This window comes from Dama dama, chromosome 21 (assembly GCF_033118175.1).
Source record: "Dama dama isolate Ldn47 chromosome 21, ASM3311817v1, whole genome shotgun sequence".
Taxonomy (NCBI): Eukaryota; Metazoa; Chordata; class Mammalia; order Artiodactyla; family Cervidae; genus Dama; species Dama dama.
In genome coordinates this window covers 64,025,479-64,048,915 of record NC_083701.1, presented here as the reverse complement: position 1 = coordinate 64,048,915, position 23,437 = coordinate 64,025,479, and the positions used below count along the sequence as shown (strand labels likewise).

Here is a 23,437-nt window from a genome sequence, read left to right as displayed (position 1 = left end):
TCTACCCTGTATTTACCACAATTACTAAAACACCACATTTAATAGCCCAAGACTGGTCTGTATTTGCATGGAAACCGCATATATGTGGAATTCTATTTTATTTTTTTAACTTCAAGATGGCCATAATAGGAGCCAGACTGTTGATGAGTCTAACAATTAGAAGCAGCTTCTAAATTTCCCAACACAGTCATCTTGGGTTCAATTCTGAGATCTTGTTCTAAAAGTTCAAACTGTGTGGTGTTTATCTAGCAACCTCACTAAAGCACTCACATTGGCTGGTGCCAGACATGTGCATTCGGTTTGCCATTGCCCAGTTCAAGGACGGCTCTATAATCAGCCCTGGAATTTAAATCAAGCAGTCTGGAAGGGTGTTGGAAAGTTTCGTTTTAATAACTGGTTGTATTTATGTCCATAATATCACTATTAAATTGGCAAGTAGGAGGCAGCCTTCGGTGTGGGTGAGCCTGTATAGTCACCACCCCTGGATGATCTGTGTGCTTCGAAACAGGGAGTATAAAGAGGGTTCTTGGCTTCAGGAATTTGGCTCAATGGTTCTATCCATCTGAGCCATGTCCACCATTGCACCTGCTTCTTCTGGAGCCAGACGTACACATTATCACCATCATCCATTCAATAGTACTGAAATGACATCAATCTACGAAATCTGTCTTTTTCCTTTCTTTCTCTGCCACAAAGCAGAATCTCCAGGAGCTTGTGGGGATGGGTTGAGGGATTGAAAACTACATTCTCAAGTCACTGCTTGAGACATTTTTTTATTTTTTCAAGTGACTCTGGTGACGAAAGTAGTATAGTCACAGGGCAAGCAAACATTTAGACTGGAAACAATTGGATGGTAAGGATCTCTGCTTTAACCCACTACATGAGAGGTTCCTCCAGTGCAGCTGGTGGTGCTCACAAAAGAACCACTGCCTTTGAGAGAGAAAAACTCAGGCACCAGTGATGAACGCATTGCTTCTGTGTGTATCTTACACAAGCAACAAGATCCTAATGTAAATATCAACACATGGCTATCACTCCCACTGTATCCAATTTGTTTTCCAAACTCTTTGCACAGCAAGGGCAGAGCAGTCTAGACCGAGGGTTGGAAAACGACAGCCCATGAACTGGCCACCTGCTTTTGTCAATAAAGTTTTACTGACACCAGCCACACTAATTTGTTTACGTCTTGTCGATGGCTGTTTTCGTGCTACAATAGGAGAGCTGAGTGGTTGCGACAGACACCGTATGGCCAACAAAACTCCCAAATATTTACTCTCTGTGTTGCTACAGGAAGAGTTCACAGACCCCTGGTCTAGACAGTCAGTTGAGCCAAGTGTTGGCTAAAGGTCCCCAACTCACAATGCCAAGAGAAGGACTGGATTGGCTTTGGTTGTTGTCACGCAGTGCATAATTTAAAAAATCTTTACAAGCTGGTACAAGTAAAACTCCTATTCACCTTACTTTGGAGAAGCAATATGGAAAGTAAAATTAGGTCTGACTATACTTTATACATTACCTAACTATATTTTATATGTTACCTAAACTTCTAAAGCATTTCTGGGTTGCCCAACTGTGTGCATAAGTCAATGTCATTTCTTACAACTTTTAAAAGATACAAATGTTGGCGACCACTAAGTATTGGCATTATGCTTGTCTCTGTGCAAAATTCTACAATGTGCAAAACCACGTGCTATAGCTATAAATACAGTCCCAATTCAAGTCAAACTCTGCTGTCTAATTATTTTCCAAATATTTGAAACCAGTCGTAAGAGTCACCAGAAATCTGTAGTTTAAGACACCAGACACATTTCTTAGTCGAGCCTTCCAACGCTGACATGCTGGACCAATTCAGTGAAGCATGCCATAAATTATATGACTATGTTATTTGAATTAATGGGACACTTTCTACAATGGCAGGAATTGTTACCAGGAGTTCAAAAGCCAGACATGGGCTCTAGGTTATTATTCATACTTTAGTGATAGATTTGAATCTCACCTTTGTGGCCAGGTTTGGTTGGTCTGGTCAGGAATGCAGACCATGACAAAGAACAAAAATTAAAGACCTAAAGCAGCTGAGACTACAGTTTCAATAGCCCTGAGTTAAACAACCAAACAAATGCAAGACAACTGGCTGGAACAGTATTGGACTGGCGTGTGATCTGAAGGTTTTGAAATGTCATTAAGGATGGGGCTTATTATTTGATGTTGCTTACAATGAAGGCTAGCTCTTTTCTCCTCATTTCAATATTAGGAAATCATAAATAATAACAGATATGATTATGGACTCTACCTGCAAATGTGTCTTAGTAGACCTGCATCTATGGCAGCAGAAGAGCCATTCAGGGTACAGGAGGACCTGGACTAGACTCAGGCTGGACCACCTGGCTGTGTGCTATGTCTGCAGACTGAAAATGGCTGAAATCCAGTTCTCTAGTCATAACAGTTCTTGATCTTAGCCAAAAGGCCGAGAAGCGATCATAACAGTTCTTTTACCTAGAAGGATTTTATTCTAAAACTTGAAGTAATGACTTGAGGAGAAGATGAAATGTTCGTGAAAGTATCACTAAAAATTTAAATATGATTTTTGAGACTTAACATTGAAAGTTAAAACATTAAAAACCCAGTTGATGAATTATAAGATCTAAACAAATAAAGGCATAGGATATGAAGTTTCTCTTCAGTTTCAAGTATAATAGGATCATATGCTGAAGAAAACATCACTGCTCTACACTCTTACTTAAAAAAATTGATACTGATTCATTTTTTGGTACTAATTCTTAAGTTTTGCCTTTCTTAAGCTTAAAAAGTTCACCAGCCAAGGTCTTCTGGTTTTGGTATACCCCATCATCAAATGGGGTATAAACTGGATCTTGAATCTGTCATACAGATTGAAGTAAGTCAGAAAAAGAAAAAGAAGTATTGTGTATTAACACATATATGTGGAATCTAGAAAAGGTACAGATGAACCTATTTCCAGGGTAGGAATAAAGGTACAGATGCAGACAACAGACATATGGACACAGGGCAGGATGGAGGGGAAGAGAAAAGTGGGCTGAATCGGGAGGTTAGGATTGACATATATACACTATACCATGTGTAAAATAGATAGCTAGTGGGAACCTGCTATGAAGCACAGGAAGCTCAGCTTGGTGCTCCGTGATGACCCAGAGGGGTGGGATGGGAGGGAAGGAGGGAGGCTCAGGAGGGAGGGGCTATATGTATACATATAGTTGGTAAAGAATCCACCTGCAATGCAGGAGACCCCAGTTCGATTCCTGGGTCAGGAAGATCTGCTGCAGAAGGGATAGGCTACCCACTCCAGTATTCTTGGCCTTCCCTTGTGGCTCAGCTGGTAAAGAATCTGCTTGCAATGTGGGAGACCTGGGTTTGATCCCTGGGTTGGGAAGATCCCCTGGAAAAGGGAAAGGCTACCCACTCCAGTATTCTGGCCTGGAGCATTCTATGGACTGTATAGTCCATGGGGGTCACAGAGAGTTGGACACGACTGAGCGACTTTCACTTTCATAGCTGATTCACTTCACTGTACGCAGAAACTAACACAGCACCGTATAGCGATTATACTCCAATAAAAAAAGGAAAGATGAAAGTGAAAGAGTGACATAAGTGTAGTCAAAACACAGATGCTTAATTATGAAAAAAAAAAAAAAAAACACACCTTTACTTTTCAAAGGATAAATACGATAGGGCTAGTTTTCAGAAAAGATGATTTACCACTCTCATTTGGGAACAGAAAAGTGAAATCTTTATGGGAAGCTTCCTAAAAGATGTCTAAGGAAAAATGAATGCTTTCAAACCTTTGGTTTAGGGAGGAGGTTGTGGGACTAAAGTGTCTCTTTAAAGCAAAGCAATTGACCTTGCAAGCTGTATGGGAAAAACAACCTACGCATTCTGCAGCCAAATTGTGAATGCACATTTTTGTGTGACATTTCTGCCTGGGCAGCCAGGCTCTAATTAAGATCTAGCCAGTTAGATGATCACCAGGGAGAGAGGTCCAGGGTGTGGGGAACACTTCAAATTACATTCCATGAAAACCTTAGACTGTCAAAGCTTAGGAAGGCCCTGATTGTCCATGGACATGGAGGTGGGGGTCAGGGACTGAAAGGAAGGCGAGCACATGTCAGCATTAAATAGCTGCTGACATAAATTGAACATGTGCAATATTTTAAAAAGCGGTATTAAATCAGAGGCCCACAGCCATCCCTCTCGGCGTCTCAGACCCCTTTCTTCTCTCCACTCGGGCTCTTTATGGAGTCACTTCCATCAGGCAGAGTTCCATAGGATAAGCCGCTTGAATCTGGTTGTATTTTATCCAACATTTGTTTCCCTGTGGAGATAATAATCACAAAGAATCTTTTGAGCTCTTGTAGAATAATAAGTCTTAATAATTTCTCCTCTATTTAGGCCATATTTTATTCCTTTTTTAAAAAGGACAAAGTGGTCGCCCTCTAAATAGAAGAGATAAACGTCAGGGAAGAAAGGCCCAGGTCGTGGCTGTCTGCGTGAGCACACCCCGGGGAGCACGTGCTGTCCCCCTGACCATGCTGGGGACAGAAATTGGGCTGGATCAGTCAAAGAGACTAACACGAAGTGTGTACGCATCTCCAAACCTCTCTCCCCACTGTTCTGTCTCCTGGTCTATGTTTAGTCTAACTCATGTAACAACAGAGGAAAACAGTCTTTCAGAATGGCTTCTAAAGTTCTTACTGATTCTACATATAGAACCGTGTGAAATGAAAAAGAGTTAAAAGTAAGTAAACTTCATTTCCTACCAAAGAACCCCTAACCATCGAAGGCATCTCTAAGGCATGCCCTTGCCACGAATGCCGATTCTTGCGTTGAATGTTCTTAGCTGGTAAGACGATTCAAATGGGAAGGAGAACACAGGCTATTTTCTCTTAGGCACAAGGTTTTAATGGTTTTTGCTTCAAAGGCTTGGTCCTAACTGCCTGGTGGAGTAAGCTGTGAGAACATCACTACTCCTTGTCTAGAAGTCTATGAAAGTGAAAGTGAAGTCACTCAGTGGAGTCCGACTCTTTGCGACCCCATGGACTATAGCATACCAGGCTCCTCTGTCCGTGGGATTTACCAGGCAAGGGTACTGGAGTGGGTTGCTATTTCCTCCTCCAGAGGATCTTCCTGACCCAGGGATCGAACCCGGGTCTCCCACATTGCAGGCAGACGCTTTACTGTCTGAGCCACCAGGGAAGCCTTCTAGAAGCCTATGGGTCACCCCAAACCCCTAGCAAAGCCAGAGATTGTTGGGGGTGGTGAGCAGGGGAGGAAGTGAGGACACAGAAGCCCGTTTCCTTTGCTCTGGACATCGCTTCTGTTGGGTCTACATGAAAGTGAAAGTGTTAGTTGCTGTTTTATCTGACTCTGCGACATTATGGACTGTAGCCCGCCAGGCTCCTCTGTCCATGGGAATCTCCAGGCAAGAGTACTGGGGTGGGTTGCCATGCCCTCCTCCAGGGGACCTTCCCAACCGAGGGATTGAACCCAGGTCTCCTGAATTGCAGCTGGATTCTTTACCATCTGAGACACCAGGGAAGCCCAAGAATACTGGAATGGGCAGCCTATCCCTTCTCCAGGGGATCTTCCCGACCCAGGAATTGAACAGGGGTCTGCTGCATTGCAGGTGGATTCTTTACCAGCTGAGCTACCAGGGAAACCCCCCAGAGTGGGTAGCCTTTCTCATCTCCAAGGGATCTTCCCAACCCAGAGATCAAACCTGGGTCTCCTGCATTGCAGGCAGATTCTTTACCATCTGAGACACCAGGGAAGCCCCAAGTCTGCATCACGGAAGTGTTATTCTAAGTGGGAGTGGATTGCTAGGATGACGATGCATGTTAAACCCCTCTGGATGAATGAAGTGAGGAACAGGGGAAGAAGCTCTTTATATTCAGGTGACCAAGAAGAATGTCACCCTTGGACCCAGTGCAAGGGCCACCTCACGCTTCTAAAGGGATGATATTCTGAAGCTTCTGGTCTTAGATGTAGAATCCCCCTCAAAGATTCTCCAAGCAACAAGGGTCTATTCCTGCCATTCCCACTCCTTTCCCTACCCTTTTCCAATTTAAAGAAATCCAAAATGGAAATTCTCACTACCACCCAAATTAAGAAAACAGGGTCGGTTCTTTTCTATCCCCAGTGTTCTGTGCAAAACTGATAATCAAACAAATGATTATTAACATTTACAGTTAAACTATCATCTCTGCTTTCATCATTAAGTGTACATTTTCTGAGGGTAAGAATTACATTTTATATTAATTTAACTCCAGAAATCATATCAGCAATAATTCATTTGTAGGATACAATTTTCTATTATAAATTAAGGAATATACATCTTACCAGGAACATTTCCAAAATCAATGTAAGACTGTGGCAGATGTTCCTTTTCTCTATTTCTTGTGACCAAAACCACACCAAGGAATGACAGAAAACACCTGTAGGAATAATGTTAATAAAGAACACAAGGTCACTGTATTAAATAACTGAACGCATGGTATTAAGTAACTGAACTCCATCTTCTACATGATGACATACATTCCATTGGTTTTGTTCTTTCTGTTTCTCATGGTAAGCTGCCTAGAAATTGTCTTAATTGCTGCAGCCAATAATATCTGTCCCCAGAACCAAGACCTGGGCAGCTTCCAGTAAGTCTCTGCCCCAGGTTTTTACCATCTGGGGGTTAATTCAGGCTCTAAGCCCTTTGGGTAGACACTGTCTCATTTTCTATCCATGCATGCTCAGACCCATTACTGGCATGCAACACGAGCAAAAAAATAATTTATTCTTTAATTTTCTAAGAAATTTCGTTGTCCTTGGCCATAAGCATAGTCATAGTTTCCAGACCCCAGAAGTTTAGCTTCGCCCAAAAATCTCACAAAATTGGATTTTCAAGATAGATAGCTTTCTATGTTAAAAATAGTCTGGGCTCAAGTTTGCATAACAATGGTCATGCAGAATACCACATCGAGAAGCAGCTAAGCATTCAGAGAGTTCCAGGTGGGAACCAGTGGAAAAATCACTACATCGCTGAAATTCTGTCAGGGTTCTGCTCTCTATCGGCCAGAACACCAGCAGTGATTGTCCAGCAAATTCCTAGGCAGGGTTAAAGCTGGGCACCTAGACCCAAGAGAGGGGTGGCACCAATCTGATGTTAGTGGGTCTCAAGGCAGAGATCTGCCCCAGTCTTGGCCTTGCATCCTATGATCCTAGAGGCATCTGTGGTTCCCTGGTTGAGATCTAAGCTAAGGGTTCCTAAGGCTGGGATAGGTCTGATTGAGTATAAAAAGGTGGAGTCGCTACAAGGGCCTTTGATTTACCTTGACTTTGGCTGGAACTGAAAATTCCCAGTGTTTCAGATCCCTCACAGAGATATTTAAATCACAAAGACACTGAGCTCTGGGTAGGGTGTTAAGTTGAAAAATATGCTTCTTTTAAGAGCTCAGGAAACTGATGTTTCTTATATTATTTTCCAATTTTCCATGCCTCAGGTCCAATGCCAAAAGTCTCACGTAAAAGTAATAGGATTTCACATACCTTACCTCTGAGACATTTACTCACCCAAAAAGATATATAAATATAGTGAGGAAAGCTGCACCAAGGAACTCCTGATAAAATATGATACCTACAATAGTGACAGAAGATAAAATTAATTTTAGGGTAAGAATATTTACAATAGATACATATTATTTTTCAAATTACTATATTATTTTTTTCAAAGTAAATAGTTACCCTTAAAATGCACATCCAGTTGTTGCTGTTGAGTTGCTAAGTTGTGTCCTACTCTTTGCGACCCCATGGACTGTAGCCCGCCAGGCTCCTCTGTCCATAGAATTCTCCCAGGCAAGAAAACTGGAGTAGGTTGCCATTTCCTTCTCCAGAGGGCTTTCCTGACCCAGGGATCAAACCCACATCTCCTACATTGGCAGATGGGTTCTCTACCACTGAGCTACCAGGGAAGCCCTAAAAAGGCACATTCAGTAGCTTACTTTAAAAAATAGTTGCATGCAATACTAATATTTTCAATGACTGCAAAGAACACAGATTTGTAGACTTTACATAATGTATAATGTACATATCATTATTATAAAATCGGTGCCAGTAACACAGCTTTTGCCAACAGAAATTTTTTTATCCAGTCCAAGATCTGTCCCACTGGAACATGCAAGAAGAGTGACATTTCCCACCACCAGTTGTTTAAGCCGGGGGTTGGCAAGCCTGACCCGAGCGTCTGGGTGGATGCTGGCCCTTTCACATAGCACTTGCACTTCAGGCCAGCTGCTCCTCACGCTGTCGGCCTTGGCATCACCCTGCAGTCTGCAGGTCTGGTCACAGGCTCACGTGTGCACTGGAGGATGCTAACGTGCTGCCTGAGTGCCATTTCTCACTGCCAGCCCCTCTCCCATCTCCCTCTGCAGCTCTTTCCTTCTGGGTGAAGGGAAATGTGCATCTGTCCTTTATTCCAATGAGCTCTCCTTCTCTCTGTCTTAGTATCAATGATTCCCTTTTGGCGTATGGTCCCAAAGCCTTCGCAGACTTTTTCTTTTTTGTTTTTTTTTTACTAAATAAGCTACCTTTTTTGTTTTAGTTGCGGCGAGCAGGGGCTACTCTCTAGTTGCGGTACACGGCCTTCTCCTTGCGGTGGCTTCTCTTGTCGCCGAGCACAGGCTCTAGAGCGTGTGGGCCCCAGTAGTTGGGGTGCCTGGGCTCAGCGGTTGCAGCACAAGGGCCTCGTTGCCCTGTGGAATCTTCCTGGACCAGGGATCGAACCTGTGTCCTCTGGATTGGCAGGTGGATTCTTAATCACTAGACCACCAGGGAAGTCCAAAATAAGTTATCTTTTAATTATCTACTACCTGGAATCACATTTGTGTGTGTGCGTGTGTGGTGGTAGCCTTGCAATCCTGTCGACAAGTATTTACTGAGTCGTGAGTGCCGGCTGCTGCTGAGGTGTTGCAGATGCCACAGAGAACAACACAGGGGGCTTCCTCAGTCTGAGGTCTGTCTCCTCACTTCCTGCGGGAACAAGCCATGTCCCATCCTGGTGAATCTTTGTTGAGTGAATCAACATTGCTGAAGCATTTTTCCCTGTGATTACACACGTCCTTGGAGTCATTTGAATGTTTTCTTGTTATTCTAAGCTGGTGCCCCATAATATTCATTTCTCGAAGGACATTTTAAATTGCTTCAAACGCTTTTGCTTTTGTGCTATTAAACTTCTTTGCACATGTTTCTTCCCGGTATTTTAGGATTTTTTTGTTGTTGTTGTCATCGCTTAAAGAGGAGTTTCTGTCTTCAAGAGTAAAAATTTTTCAAAAATTGTAGTAAAATACACATAACATGGCTTCCCAGTGGTGCAGTAGAAAAGAATTCACCTGCCAATGCAGGAGATGCAAAAGACACCCACTCCAGGATTCTTGCCTGGAAAATTTCATGGACAGAGAAGCCTGGCAGGGTACAGTCCATGGAGTCACAAAGAGGTGGACACGACTGAGCACGCAAGCATGCATGCATACATACCATAAAATTTACCATATCCTAAACACTTTAAAGTATACAGTTCAGTTGTGTTAAGTATACAGTCATCACTCAGTATACACAGAATTTGATTGGAGGACCCCTCAGTGGATACTAAAATGTGAGGATGCCCAAGTCCCTTATATAAAGTGGCATAATATTTGCATATAACTTATACACATCCTCCACAAATATTATAAATCATCTCTAGATTACTTATAACACCTAATACAATATAAATGCTATGTGAATAGTTGCCATCACTTGGCAAATTAAATTTTTGCTTTCTGGAATGTTCTGGAATTTGGGGGGAAGGGGATATAGTCTATCTACTATTGGTGGTATCCATAGATGCAGAAATGTGGATACAGAGGGCCAACTGTATTCACATTGGAGTGCAGCCAATTTTTAAAACTTTTTTAACTTGTAAAACAAACTCTATACTCATTAAAACAGATCCCCATTTCCACCCTCCCCCAGCCCTTGGCAGTGACCACTCAGCTTTCCATTTCTATAAGTTTGACTACTCTGGATACCTCATATAAGTGGAATCATACAGCATTTGTCCTTTCATGACTGGCTTGTTTCAGTTAGATAATGTTCTTCTTAAGGTTCACCCAGGTTGTAGCATGTTTTAAAAGTCCCTTTTTAATGATTGACTAATATTCCTCTGTATGTATATGGCACATTTTCTGTATCCATTCATTTGTCAATTTAGGTTACTTCTGCCATTTGGCTACTGTGAATAATGCTGTTAGGAACCTAGGTGTACAAATATCTGTTTGAGTCCCCGCTTTCAATTCTTTTGGACATACACCCAGAATAGACTTGTCGGATCACATGGTGATTCTATATTTAATTTTTTGAGGAACTGCCACAGTGTTTCCCATAGTGGCTACACCATGTTACGTTCCCACTAACAGTGCACAAGGGTTCCAATTTCTTCATATGCTTGCCAGCACTTGTTATTTTATGTTTTTGTTTTGTTTTTGCTAGTAGCCATCCTAATGGATGTGTGGTGATTTATGGTTTCCATTTGAATTTCCCTAATGATTAGGGATGTTAAGCATTTTTTCCATGTACTTGTCGGCCAGTTGGACATCTCTGAAGAAATGTCTCAAGTCCTTTGCCCATTTTTTAATTGGGTTGTTTTTTGTTTTTGAGTTGCAGGATCAAAAAGAAGAGACATTTTTAAGGCTCTTGATAAAAACTATGAAACTCAGTTCTAGGAAGGTGGTACCCTGGTACCTGACTCCACAAGTGTGCCTGCAACACTTTAGTCATGTCAGCACTGCTTATTGCAATAAAAAGAACAAAACAAAAGCTTTACTAACTTAGCAGACAAAATATGGTATTTCATTTTAATTTTAAGCTATACTTTTTGATGGGGCAAAGAGGAGAAGTAAGTCAAGACGCTTCACCTCCATTCCATACTTCAGTAACATCAGATGAACTGTTATCACTCCTGGGAAGTTCTAGCTTCCCTGACTCATCAATTGTGTGTGTGCTAAGTACTCATTGGTGTGCTAAGTATTCAGATTCTGCCCTGTTGATCCTCTCATAAAACTTTACTTTCAGGGGAACTGTATGTTTTACACATCTTTAGCACAGTAATTTTAACTACTATGCTGTATATCATGCCTCTAACTGTTTTTGGCCTTGCTTTCTTCCCTTGTCAATAATTCTAGGGCACAGAAATATACAGTCTTTTGTTACTTTCTTTTGTCAAAAATGCAAGAAAAAATTAGATGTCTTCAGATATAACCTTTCTCTTTTTAAAAGTAAGGTTCAGTTTTGGGAGATGATAAGTTAATTACGTTTAAAAATTTCCCACTGGCAGGAACACTGCTTGCCATGAAACAAAAAGGATATATCAATTAGGTAAAAATAATCCCACATTACCTCCAAAATACATAAATTTTGCATGGAGAAATGAAGTCCTAATACAACCAGGTAGAAAATACATCCAATAAGCTAAAGAACTAGCGTATAGCAGTACCAAACTTAGGAGCGACATACCTGAATCTACTGTATTTTTGTTTGGACCAAGTTTCAGACTTATATTTTTGTAATAGTATTGTGTCTGACATATTTAGACATTTCTATGGACATTCTTGTCCACAGAAAGAGAAGAAGTGCAATAGCAGAAAAACAGAGGCCATAACTGCAAAGGTAGTGGTTTCTATTCTTGTCTGCCTGGCCTTCTGTGCAACACTGGATCACTTTAGGACCCTACTCTCTGATTCGGGCAGTGAGGGCCAGGGAGAGAAGAGTCATGGAACTGGGGATGTCTGACCCAGAAACAGGACACAGCAGGACCCTTCCGCTGCTCTGATTATCAGAAGGACTGACGGAGAAGACTCCAGAAAGCAGGACTAAGATGAGCATCTTGAATTCACAGGGAGGCTAATTTCAGCCCCAATACCAGGCAATACTTCTAATGATTAGAGCTCTCCAAATAATTCGAGTGATTCAAACTGGGACTGAGCTGCCTCCGGGGGGCAGAGAGCTCTGGGGAACATTCATGCAAAGTAGGATAACCTCTCCTAGAGGAGGCTATGGAAGAAATTCAGACACTGGGGGGTGGCTAGGAGGATTTGGGCTATTTATCCCTTCTAACCAAAGATTCTTTGATTTCCTTATTATTCTGAGTGAGACCTCATTTACGCTCGTTGTGGGGGTAGAGTCACCAGAATGTAGAAAGCCCAAACTCACCTGCGATTATGGCACTGACGGTAAAGAAAATGTGGTTAACGGGCACCACCGTCGCTGTGCTGTAGAGTTTCGTGGCTTGATTCAGGAGCCTAGAGCAGAAGACACGTACTGAAGCTCTGTCTTTATGAGACGCCCAACCATAAGTTAACAGTAACAATGAGAAATGCGTGTTCTTTAGCTGCGACTACAAAGTGGAAGGAAGTGCAGTGAAAGGGCATTTCCAATCAGCAGTCACAGCTTATATGCATCTGATGTATGAGATCAGATGTCAGGTTTTACGGTCTGTTTAAACCAACAACAGTAACAATGAAAAGCAATTAATCATCTTTGGAGGCCACAGAAGTTTGAGTTGGAAGCGATTCAAGCTGCTGGACCGGTATCACACTGGGGCTGATTCATTAGGATAGACCCTAGAATCTGTTAAATATCATATCTGGGGAATGGTCTAGCTATCCCTTGACATGCCACGTGCCAAGAGAGAAGATGGAGAAGCAAAGGAATGTTTAAGGTTTCAAAAACAACGCTCAGCCCTCCAGCTGCTGAGCACATGTGGGAGCCTGGCTTCCCACTCTGGTTGCCAGCACGGTTCAGGTTCCCATAACGGCACGCTGTGGCCTTGCCAGGGACTAGACCTTTTCCAAAGCAGTGCACCGGACTGGCATCACCTGGACACTCGAAACAGCACTAATGCTTAGGTCCTATTCTAGAGCAACTGGGAGATAAAGTTTGTGGGTAGAACCCAAGTGCTCCTTTGTGTGTGTGTGTGTATACATGCATGCAGGAATACACACATATGCATGTATACAGGCATGTAAGTATATACATACATGTACAAACAAACCTCCTCGGGTAATAGAATTGTAATGGGCAGGCAGGGCTGAGAACCACAGCCGCACAGTTCTGCTGCGGTCACAGAGTTCTAGTGTGAAAGGTGTGGGGATTGAAACAAGGGAGACAGGAATGTAGTTTACCTCCAGTTGTATCTGGGTTTTGAATTCATGAAGCAAGAGTTGCAAGTTAAGGATGCTAATCACTCAATTCTGAAAGCTATTATAACAGTACTGACTAATTCAGAAGAAGGGAGATGAAGCAAAATAGCAAGACGCAAGTATTAGAAACACGCTTGATCTTATAAACAAACGAAAGAAGCAGTTTGTTTACGACACACAGAACAGTGACAGGACATTGGATTTCTCCGGTAACACACTCCTTGTAACAGGGTCTATAGTAAACCTGTAACAATTAGACTTGACTTCCAGCACCCAAGGCAGGAACCACTCTCTTCGAGGCTTGGGCTCTGATTTCCCGGCTGACGCACTTGCCTAGCACTTTAGAGTAAACAAAAAACCTAGCGGGTAGACTCAGGAGAATCAAGCAGCTGAAGGCAAAATCACAATGTGAAATGGAGGGGAAGTAATTGGAGCCGATGGAGGTGAGGGAAGAGAAGAGCAGAAATTAGAAATGTTCCATGGTGCCACTGTGAGGCCCCAAGAGAAACATAAAACGATCATTCTGCAATCCCATGGGTGCAAAGAAAATTCTGGCTGAAGATGCAAAGTTTTAGAGAAAGGATTTCCCTCCCAGCCAAACGTCTGGTTTTGTCTATCTCTGGGCAATTAATGAGCATGAGCTAAGAGATGAAGGTGAAGGGTTCATGTATTTTCCATATTTAGAATGAAATCCTCGATGTGGACCTGCCCCTTTGATTTATTGCTAATGACAACCTGTGTACGATGGATATTAATTACAAGCAGAAGAGCATCAGGAAAGTATCAAAGTGCACTTAGCTGGATTACGGCCACACTTTAGAACTCACAAAATGTGGAGGCAATGCTTCGCAAAAACTTATTATTGGATGTGAAGGATAAAGCCAGGCATATTGGCTGAGGATAAGCTTAGACCCCTCATCCTCAGAAATCAGGTGCACCTAATTTTAATTATCATCTCAAGCCAATACAGATTACTGCTTAGAGAAGCACAGGAATGTTGAAAGATCAGTGAGTATGCAGGAGCCAACTTACTTGACTTGGAAAACACAAGATGCAATCATGATGATACACATGATATAGAAGATGGGATAAGTTAGTTGCATTTTATCTGTCACAGAAAAAGTGATCATGCCTGAGACAGCTTTTACGGAAATAACAGTCACCGAGGCTGAAAAAGAAAACACAAAACACAAATAAAATTCATAGTTGAGAGAGAATTACAAATAAATATCTTAAATTTATACGGTAGAGTAGTAAATACTCCTGGTATGCTTTAAGAATGAAGACTGCTGTGAGAGGTGTAGGGAGGAATGAGACGCAGGCCAAGCAGTAGCCTTATTGCTCAAGCTCTGCTGGGCTTTCCATTTGCTTAAATCAACGTGCTTCTTATCTTTGGAGCAAGATGCTTATTTTCCAGCTCTCACTGTTGAAAGGATGCTGCGGAGGTTATAATTACTAGTAGATAGAAAGGAGAAAAAACAATGAGGGGAGGAGATAAGAAAAGGCAGACTGCCCATGTGACGTTAATGGGAAAATAACCACTAAACTATACTGAAAAGACTTAAAGCCAAATAGATGAGAAGACTGGAAAGTGAAAAGCAACTCCCTCAGTGAGTTTATTAAGAGTTGTACTAAAGTCTACACATGAGCCCTTTTATTAAAGTTTCTCTTAATTTTTTAACTGGAAGATAATTGCTTTACAATGTTGCATTGTATTCTACTGTAAAACAATGCTTGTTGAGCCTTTTTGTTAGTAAAGGCTTAGAAGTTTCACTAAAAATATTTTTTGACAAAGACAGACACAGTACAGCACAGAGCTGAGTATTCATTTCTCAGAGTTAACCAGAAGTCTAAGATTTCTATAAGCAATGTCTATTTTCTATGTTGAAGAGAAACCTATGTCTATGAGACCATAGGTTCCAAATATCAATAAAGAAAAAGTGACTTGATAAGGTTCTGTCAATATGATAGCAAGGAAGCATTTTCTGGAAACATAGTTTTTCTGCAGGAAGAAGACAGTGTTCTCTTTTTTTCTTAGGTCCCTTGAAATTACTGTTGCATATAATTCTATAATTTAGCTGAAACCCACAGAAAGTTGAAAAATAATTTTTACCTGATATCAAATATCTGTAAGTCAAAGGCAATGTGATGAAGAAATACTACCTTTGATCTACTTGGTCATAATATATCTGAGCTTTATTCCTTTTAGCTCTTGAAAAGTGTGTGTGTGTGTGTGTGTGTGTGTGTGTCTGAGTGTCTGTGTGTACAGTGTTTAAAATAACAGGTGGCAGCCAACTAGAAAAAGCCCAATTTTCCAAAAACTAAAAATATACTTTGACTTGAAGGGTACCAGGGCATACTTCCAAATCAGGCATTTTCTCTCTGTTAAAAGTCCTAATTAACAGAAGAGACCAGGTGATAAATTCTAAAAATAAACCCTCTACCTAAATAAAGAGGCCCTTACCGCTGGGACCGTCTTCATCTTAAATGTTTTCGACCCAATCACTTTCCACATTTTCTATAGATTATGAAAATAGTCATACTTTAGCTAGTCCAGAAATTTACAATATCTATAGACATGTATGCCACTTAATGGTTTTAGTTTATAAGGTTAGCTCTTGAGGGATCTAGATTTCCTCTTAAACACTTGGCTTGAAACTAGACCGTGATGTGGTGAGGGGCTAGTGGTCCAAAGAGCCACGTTTCCCAAATGGATCATTAACTGAGAAAGAGCTGAACACACTGTTCCTTCCCCTCAGAACTTCAGAACAGTAAAGGCCACCTTAGTAAATCACCATCTGATGTTAAATTATACTTAAATACAAAACAAAAACAAAACTAGAATTCTTTAGTGAAACCAACTATCAGTTGCTAGAGTTAATCATTATATTTTCAAAGCATGCACCATCACCACCTGATTAATCACTGTTTATTGTAACTCTCTAAGTTATTTCTAGGCTGGTGTTGAGTTCTAAATGAGAGAGGAGGTTGGCTGGGGAGCATGGTTAATGAGGATGGGTGGGAATACTGAATTATAATGCAGTATCATTTTAATGCTGTAGATATAAAAATAGAAAGTACCTACATATGCACAGAAAAAAAAAAACAGAAGAAACTAAATCAAGATACTATAAGTAGTTATCTCTAAGCACTGGGATTATGAATAAACTTTAAACTCATTTTTTCAAACTATAAAAGTGTACATGCTCATTCAAAAAAAAATTGGAAAATACAGAGAAGTCTAGAAAGAAAAATAAAAGTCACCTGCCATCTCAACGGTCATCCTCAAATCGTTTTTAACATTTGAGACTTATAGTTATTTTTCTATTGCTAAGCACAAATATATCATAACATGTGAATCATACAATATACATTACTTAGGAACTTGTTTTCCATTGCCAGTAAGTATTTTCTAAGCCAGTAAGTATTCTTCTAAAACATGATTTTTATTGGCTGGAGAGTAGGCCTTTGTACAAATGTATACTTTATGTTGGTAATTCCATGTTCTTGGATATTTAGATTGTATCCTTTTTTTTTTTTTTTGGTATTAAAAATGAAGCTGTGATGAATATCCTTGAATACAAATCTTTGTATATCATTCTTCCGGTATCTGTAGAAAAACACTTAAAAGACCACAATTACTGTTCTTCTGAAATCTATTGGCAAACTATCTTCTACAGAGGACCAGACTCACTTCCATCATGTCATGCTGCAGTGCTCAACTACATGGATTTTCATGTTTTACATAAAAACATTTTATATTTTCTTGGTATCTTTCTCTGTTTTCTTGATTCTCAACAGTAGATGTGTGTCACTTTTATCATTGTAACAGTTCCATTTTTCGCCCAGCATTATACTGACCCATGTTTGAAAGTCAGCCTTCTCAGTTTACTCCTGGTTCTTCACCAGAACTGACTCTTGGGCTTGTTTACCTGTCCGCTGCTTCCCTGTTTTCTGTTTCGTTAACTTTTGCCTTTACCTTTACTAACTGATCTTTTCTGCTGTCCTCAGCTTTATTTCAGTGCTTTCTCCTTGACTTCTTACTAACTTGTTTACTTAATTATCGGGTGCGCTGGGTCTTCGCTGCGCTTCCTCTGGTTGTGGCCAGTGGAGGCTACTTTGTAGTTGCATCATACTGCAGTGGCTTCTCTTGTAGAGCATGGGCTCTAGGCACGCGGGCGTCAGTGGTTGTGACTTCCTCTAGCATGGGCTTAATAGTTGTGGTTCACGGGTTTAGTTGCCCCACGACATGGGGGAATCTTCCTCGACCAGGGATTGAACTAGCACCCCCTGCTTTGCAAGGAGAATTCCAAACCACTGGGCCACCAGGAAAGCCCTCCCCTGACTTCTTGAGTTGAGTGCTTAACTGACTTACATTTAAAGCAATGAATTTCCTTCTGAATACAGCATTAGTCATAAACTGTAGGTTTTAATATTGTTTTCCTAATAATTTAAGAAATAAATGTTGTGATGAAATTGAGATTTCTGCTTCAGCCCAGCTGCAGTTTTAAGTGTAGTGTTTAACATTCCCAGGTGGTATGGCTTCACTGGTTTCTATTTTTGTTATTATTTTCGGCTTTTCTCTCACTGTGATCTGAAAATGTGGTCTGTACTATGTCAACTTCCTGGAACTTATCAAAAATTTCTTTGTGGCCGATTATAAGATCAGCTTTTGTAAATGTTACACAGGCACTTGAAAGAAGGTGTATTCTCTGTTTTCTGGATTTAGAGTTCAACAATAGAACTGCCAGATCAAAATTAAGCATTCAGTTTCTCCAATTTTACATATTTTTCTGTCTACTTATTTCCATGAGCTAAGAGCAATATTCTACTTATATTTCTGTTAATGTATTTCTGAAATAGCTGCTGCCCCATCTACTGAAGGCCCCTGTCCCCTAGGACCTCCTCTTCTAAGTTCCAGTTCTACCCAGATTGGGCTTCCCAGGCAGCTCAGAGGGTAAAGAACCCTCCTGCAATTAAGGAGACGTGGATTTGATCCCTGGGTCGGGAAGATCCCCTAGAGGAAGACATGGCAACCCACTCCAGTATCCTTGCCTGGAGAATCCCATGGACAGAGGAGCCTGGCGGGCTACAGTCCACGAGGTCGCAAACGGTCAGACGCGACTGAGCAGACACGCACCAAGAGGGGCGCCGCCAGGATCCTCCGCTGCAGTGAACGCTTCTGCCTTGATTTTAACTTACGTGGTAAATTCACAACCGTCTGCTTTCTTTTACTTTCAATCTGAGTTACCTTGCTTTAGATGAAATTATATATGAAGTCAAAATATTTCACAACCAGCAAGGGCCAATCAGAAAGGATGCTATTTCAATAATCCTTATGGAGCTGAACCAGAGCAAACAGGCTGAATCCAATTTTAGAATCTTTTTCAAAATCAATAGGGGAATTTTTCTGAAGTCCAATTTGGAAATCTTTCTTTTTCACTCGGTAAACTTAGCCCATTTATCTTTATGATCAAAGCTGTTATGTATGGTCTTAATTCTGTTATCTTTGTGTTTTCAAGAAAATGAAAAATTCCCTTTATTTTCAATATTTTCTGGGTAATGTACATCTTCTCAGTTTGCTTTTGCTCTCCCTGTCTGGTAATTTGGAAGAAAACAAAGTTTTTTTTCTGTTCTTTTGATCAACTGCATACTTGAATGTGTTCTAGAGTAAATTTGTTTCTATAAGTAACTACCACAAATGCAAATCTTCCAATTCAAAGTCAGAGCAAACAACACAGGATGGATGCGTCATCTTATTGGCAAAGAAGAAGCAAAGGGCGGATTATAAATAAAAAATCTTTAAAAAGGGAATTTCCCAAATGATTAGTGAGATCTCCTACAGTTGATATATATATGAGAGAAAGAGACATAGAGACAGACAGAGAGACAGAGATGGAGGAGTAGGGAAAGAAACTAGGTTTTAAAATATAGAGAGGGCTTATGTAGGCATCAGTTTTCAAATCTTATAATGTATATCTGGAAAAAAGGAAATGGGTAGGTAAATGAGTGAGAGAAATGCTGTATTTAAGAAAATCACTGACTTGCCTGGTGGTCCAGTGGTTAAGAATCTGCCTTCCGATGCAGGGGACATGGGTTCGATTCCCCGGTTGGGGAACTAAGATCCTACATGCTGTGGGGCAACTAAGCCCGTGTGCCTCAGCCGCTGAACTCACAGGCATCAGCTAGACAACCCGCATGTTCTGAGCCTGCATAACACAATGAAAAATCCCGCATGCCTCAACTAATGCCTGACGCAGCCAAAAATAAATAAATAACAAAAAAAGAAAATCATACTGCGCACATTTGTGTTTCATATTAGCCATGTTTTACAATTTTCTTAAAAAATGTAAACAGGATAGGCTTTGATAGTTCATTTCTGATAGAAAAGTTTCAACTGGGTTGATTCAGTTGTTTCTTTAATTATTTACTGCAAAAAAAACCCCTCAAATTGTCAGAGAGCAAAGAAAATTATCAAGAAGTAAAATTGCTTAAATATATTAAAAAAATAAGCACATATCCATTGTAGCAATGGACATGCAAAGTATAATTGGCATAACTGAGTTTCTTTCTATAGATCAGAATTGAAAAGTAGAAACAATGAGAAAGAACAGAATGCTCAAATATTTCTCCTTTAAAGTCCTTTATGACTTAGCATGGCTAGATTAGAGAATTAGAAAATAAAACATCCTTACCTAGGAGTGCCACCAGGGTTAGCAGAATCCCAATGTGTTTCATTCCTTTTCTTTTATGGAAATACAGGAGAATGCAGAAAATTAATATTTCTAAAATCTAGAAAGGGAAATAGGAAGAGTAAAGTTTAAATTACTCTACACAAAGTCTTCAGAATGCCACACTTCTCTTTTTGATTTTGCAACGATTATCATATGAGGGTTGAGGGTGACTAGAGTTCCCAAGGACAATTCTAAATCTATGAGAACAACATAAGGAGCCTCAGCCACCCAGACTGAGTTCTACCACCACCTCCAGGGCAATGACACCTGGCTCTAGATCTCCGGTTCTCCCTGCAACTCCAGTCTCATCACCCAGTTGTCGACCAGACATTCCCAAGTGCACGCTCAACAGCCATATCATATGAATACGGGCGACACTTAACTCTTTATGAGGGGGAGGGGCTGTACCATGGGGCATGTAGGATCTTAGTTCCCTGACTAGGGATGGAACCTGTACACCGTGCAGTAGAAGTGTGGCCTCTTAACCACTGGACTGCCAGAGAAGTCCCAACACTTAACTCTTTTTTTTCCTCATCTCCATCAACAAGGTTGAATTGTTATGGCTCATTCCAGTGATAACAAAAATAAAGAATCAATGGTACCATATTTAGAAGACTATTTTTTTTTTTTTTGTGGTTCTAGAAACAAGTTGTTTTTTTAAAAAATATATTTAATTTATTTATTTGGCTATGTGGGGTCTTAGTTGCAGCATGCTGGATCTTTCATTGCAGCAAGTGGAGTCTAGATCCCTGACCAGGGATTGAACTCGGCCCCCTGCACTAAGCGCAGAGTCTCAGTCACTGGACCACCAGGGAAGACCCTGGAAACACAGCTTGACTCTTGTTATAAAAATAATACACCACTATCTGTAATACTTTACTTATGCCCAAGGGGTAGCTGATAGTATGGAAACCAGGACTCAATACACATTTTCTTCTCTGGTTTGGCCAACACTTAATTCACGATTGCCTAGCTTCTCTGCCTGTTCCTCCTGGGCCCCCACCGCCTCAGGAGGTGTCCTGTTGCACAAGCTGAAGTCTTCTCTTTCCCTCCCTTCCCCCCACCCTCTCTGACTACTGCAACAGCTTCTACTTTGTCTCTGACTTGACTCCTGTCTCGTAATCATCCAGCCATTGAGCAACAAGAGGAGTCATTTACAAATGCAATTTGGATAATGAACTATTTCATTCATAGAGACTCATTACTTGCATGATATACACATTAGGTATTTACAGTATTATGACAAATATCACTGTGCCCTCTACCCAATCTGAGAACTAGAACCCATCAATCTGTATGAAGTCTTCCCTTCCCATTTGCTCTCCCCTCCTTCTGTGACCTCCCCAGGAACCACTACATTGAATTTTGTGTTTACCGTTCTTTTTTTTTTAAATTATGTTTCTATGTATTCCCAAACGATACCATTTATTTTTGCACATTTGTTCTTTATACAAGTGGAGTCATATACTTGCCTTCACTCATTTGCTTTTTTTCCACTGTGTATTATAAGATTCATCCAGGATGATACATGTAGTAAAAATATAAATTAGACCTAGTCATTCCTTTGCTTAAGACTCCTGGGGCCTCATCATGGTGTATGGCTGGCTCATGGATGGTCCACCTGCAGCAGCTACAACGGCTTCCCCACCACCCCACTTCGGCTCTTTGTGGCTCTCAGGCTGCTCCTGCCTTTGGGCCTTTGCACTGACAGTCTGCCCAGCCTGGAATGCGCTTTCCCTGAGCTTTTGTTTGCACAATGACTCCTAGTCACTCAGCCCCTTGGAGAGGTCTTCCTAGATCCCTCTGTTCTAACAGAGTCACCTGGTCATTCTATCACAACCTCTACTGCAGGTGGCAACTGTAGACTGTCTTAACCAGGACCTGTCCACGTGTTTATGTATTTCTTGTCTGTCTCCACCAGCACATCAGCTCTGTAAGAACAGGAACCTTTTCTTCCTCCAGTGCCTGGCACTCCGTCACTCAGTAAGTATTTTTGGAATTAATGAGTTAATTACATATCAAATTTATTATCAACAGTTTGCAAAAGAACAGACCTAATGTCTAATAAACTGAGTATTCAATAAGTATTAACTGACTGAATGTCTAAAATTTTCCTTCTTTTAAGAAAACTAGTGTAATTTTGAACTCTCAATTTTATTTTTTAGTATTTTTTTTCTTTTTTGAGGTCCTTAAGATAACCCAAAAGTTGTCTGAGAAGACCTTACAAACACCTGAGAAAAGAAGAGAAGTGAAAGGCAAAGGAGAAATGGAGAGATATACCCAACTGAATGCAGAGTTCCAGAGAATAGCAAGGAGAGATAAGAAAGCCTTCTTAAGTGAACAATGCAAAGAAATAGAGGAAAACAATAGAATGGGAAGGACTAGAGATCTCTTCAAGAAAATTAGAGATACCAAAGGAACATTTCATGCAAAGATGGGCACAATAAAAGACAGAAATGGCAAAGACCTAACAGAAGCAAAAGAGATTAAGAAGAGGGGGCAAAAGTACACAGAACTACACAAGAAAGATCTTAATGACCCTGATAGTCATGATGACCTAGAGCCAGACATTCTGGAGCGAGCGTGAAATCAAGTGGACCTTAGGAAGCATTACTATGAACAAAGCTAGTGGAGGTGATGGAATTCCAGCTGAACTATTCCTAAATAGTAAATAACTATTCCTAATAGCTGAACTATTCCTAAAAGATGATGCTGTTAAACTGCTGTGCTCAATATGTCAGGAAATTTGGAAAACTCAGCAGTGACCACAGGACTGGAAAAGGTCAGTTTTCATTCTAATCCCAAAGAAGGCCAATGCCAAAGAATGTTCAAACTACCATACAAATGCACTCATTTCACATGCTAGCAAGGTAATGATCAAAATCCTTCAAGCTAAGTTTCAGCAGTAAGTGAATCAGGAACTTCCAGATGTACAAGTTGGACTGAGAAAAGGCAGAGGAACCCGAAATTAAGCTGCCATCATCTATTGGGTCATAAAGAAAGCAAGGGAATTCCAGAAAAACATCTACCTTCACTGACTATGCCAAAGCCTTTGACTGTGTGGATCACAACAAACTGTGGAAAATTCTTAAAGAGATAGGGCTACCAGACCACCTTACCTGTCTTCTAAGAAACCTGTATGTACATCAAGAAGTAATAGTTAGAACCAGACATGGAAAAATGGACTGGTTCAAAATTGGGAATGAAGTTCATCAAGGCTGTATATTGTCACCCTGCTTATTTAACTTATATGCAGAGTACATCATGCGAGATGCCAGGCTGGGTGAATCACAAGCTGTAATGAAGACTGCCAGGAGAAATATCAACAACCTCAGATATGCAGATGACACCACTCTAATGGGAGAAAGTGAAGGGAACTAAATAGCCTCTTGAGGAAGGTGACAGAAGAGAGTGAAAAAACTGGCTTAAAACTCAACATTCAAAAAGCTAAGATCA

At 40.8% G+C, this 23,437-nt stretch overlaps 1 protein-coding gene across 2 annotated transcripts in view; it reads right to left on the bottom strand.

The window, feature by feature from the left end:
* Positions 1–1,822: 1,822 nt before the first annotated feature.
* The window catches only part of NIPAL2 (NIPA like domain containing 2), a 79,096-nt gene continuing 57,481 nt past the window's right edge, over positions 1,823–23,437 (bottom strand). For both annotated transcript variants that reach the window (XM_061123689.1, XM_061123690.1), the window contains exons 6-11: positions 19,943–20,039; positions 14,280–14,415; positions 12,259–12,347; positions 7,588–7,651; positions 6,370–6,464; positions 1,823–4,345 (exon numbers count right to left, since the gene is read on the bottom strand). In XM_061123689.1, coding sequence (XP_060979672.1) covers positions 4,233–4,345; positions 6,370–6,464; positions 7,588–7,651; positions 12,259–12,347; positions 14,280–14,415; positions 19,943–20,039 — 594 coding nt within the window. In that variant the 3' untranslated portion in view covers positions 1,823–4,232. The remainder of the gene's footprint in view (positions 4,346–6,369; positions 6,465–7,587; positions 7,652–12,258; positions 12,348–14,279; positions 14,416–19,942; positions 20,040–23,437) is intronic.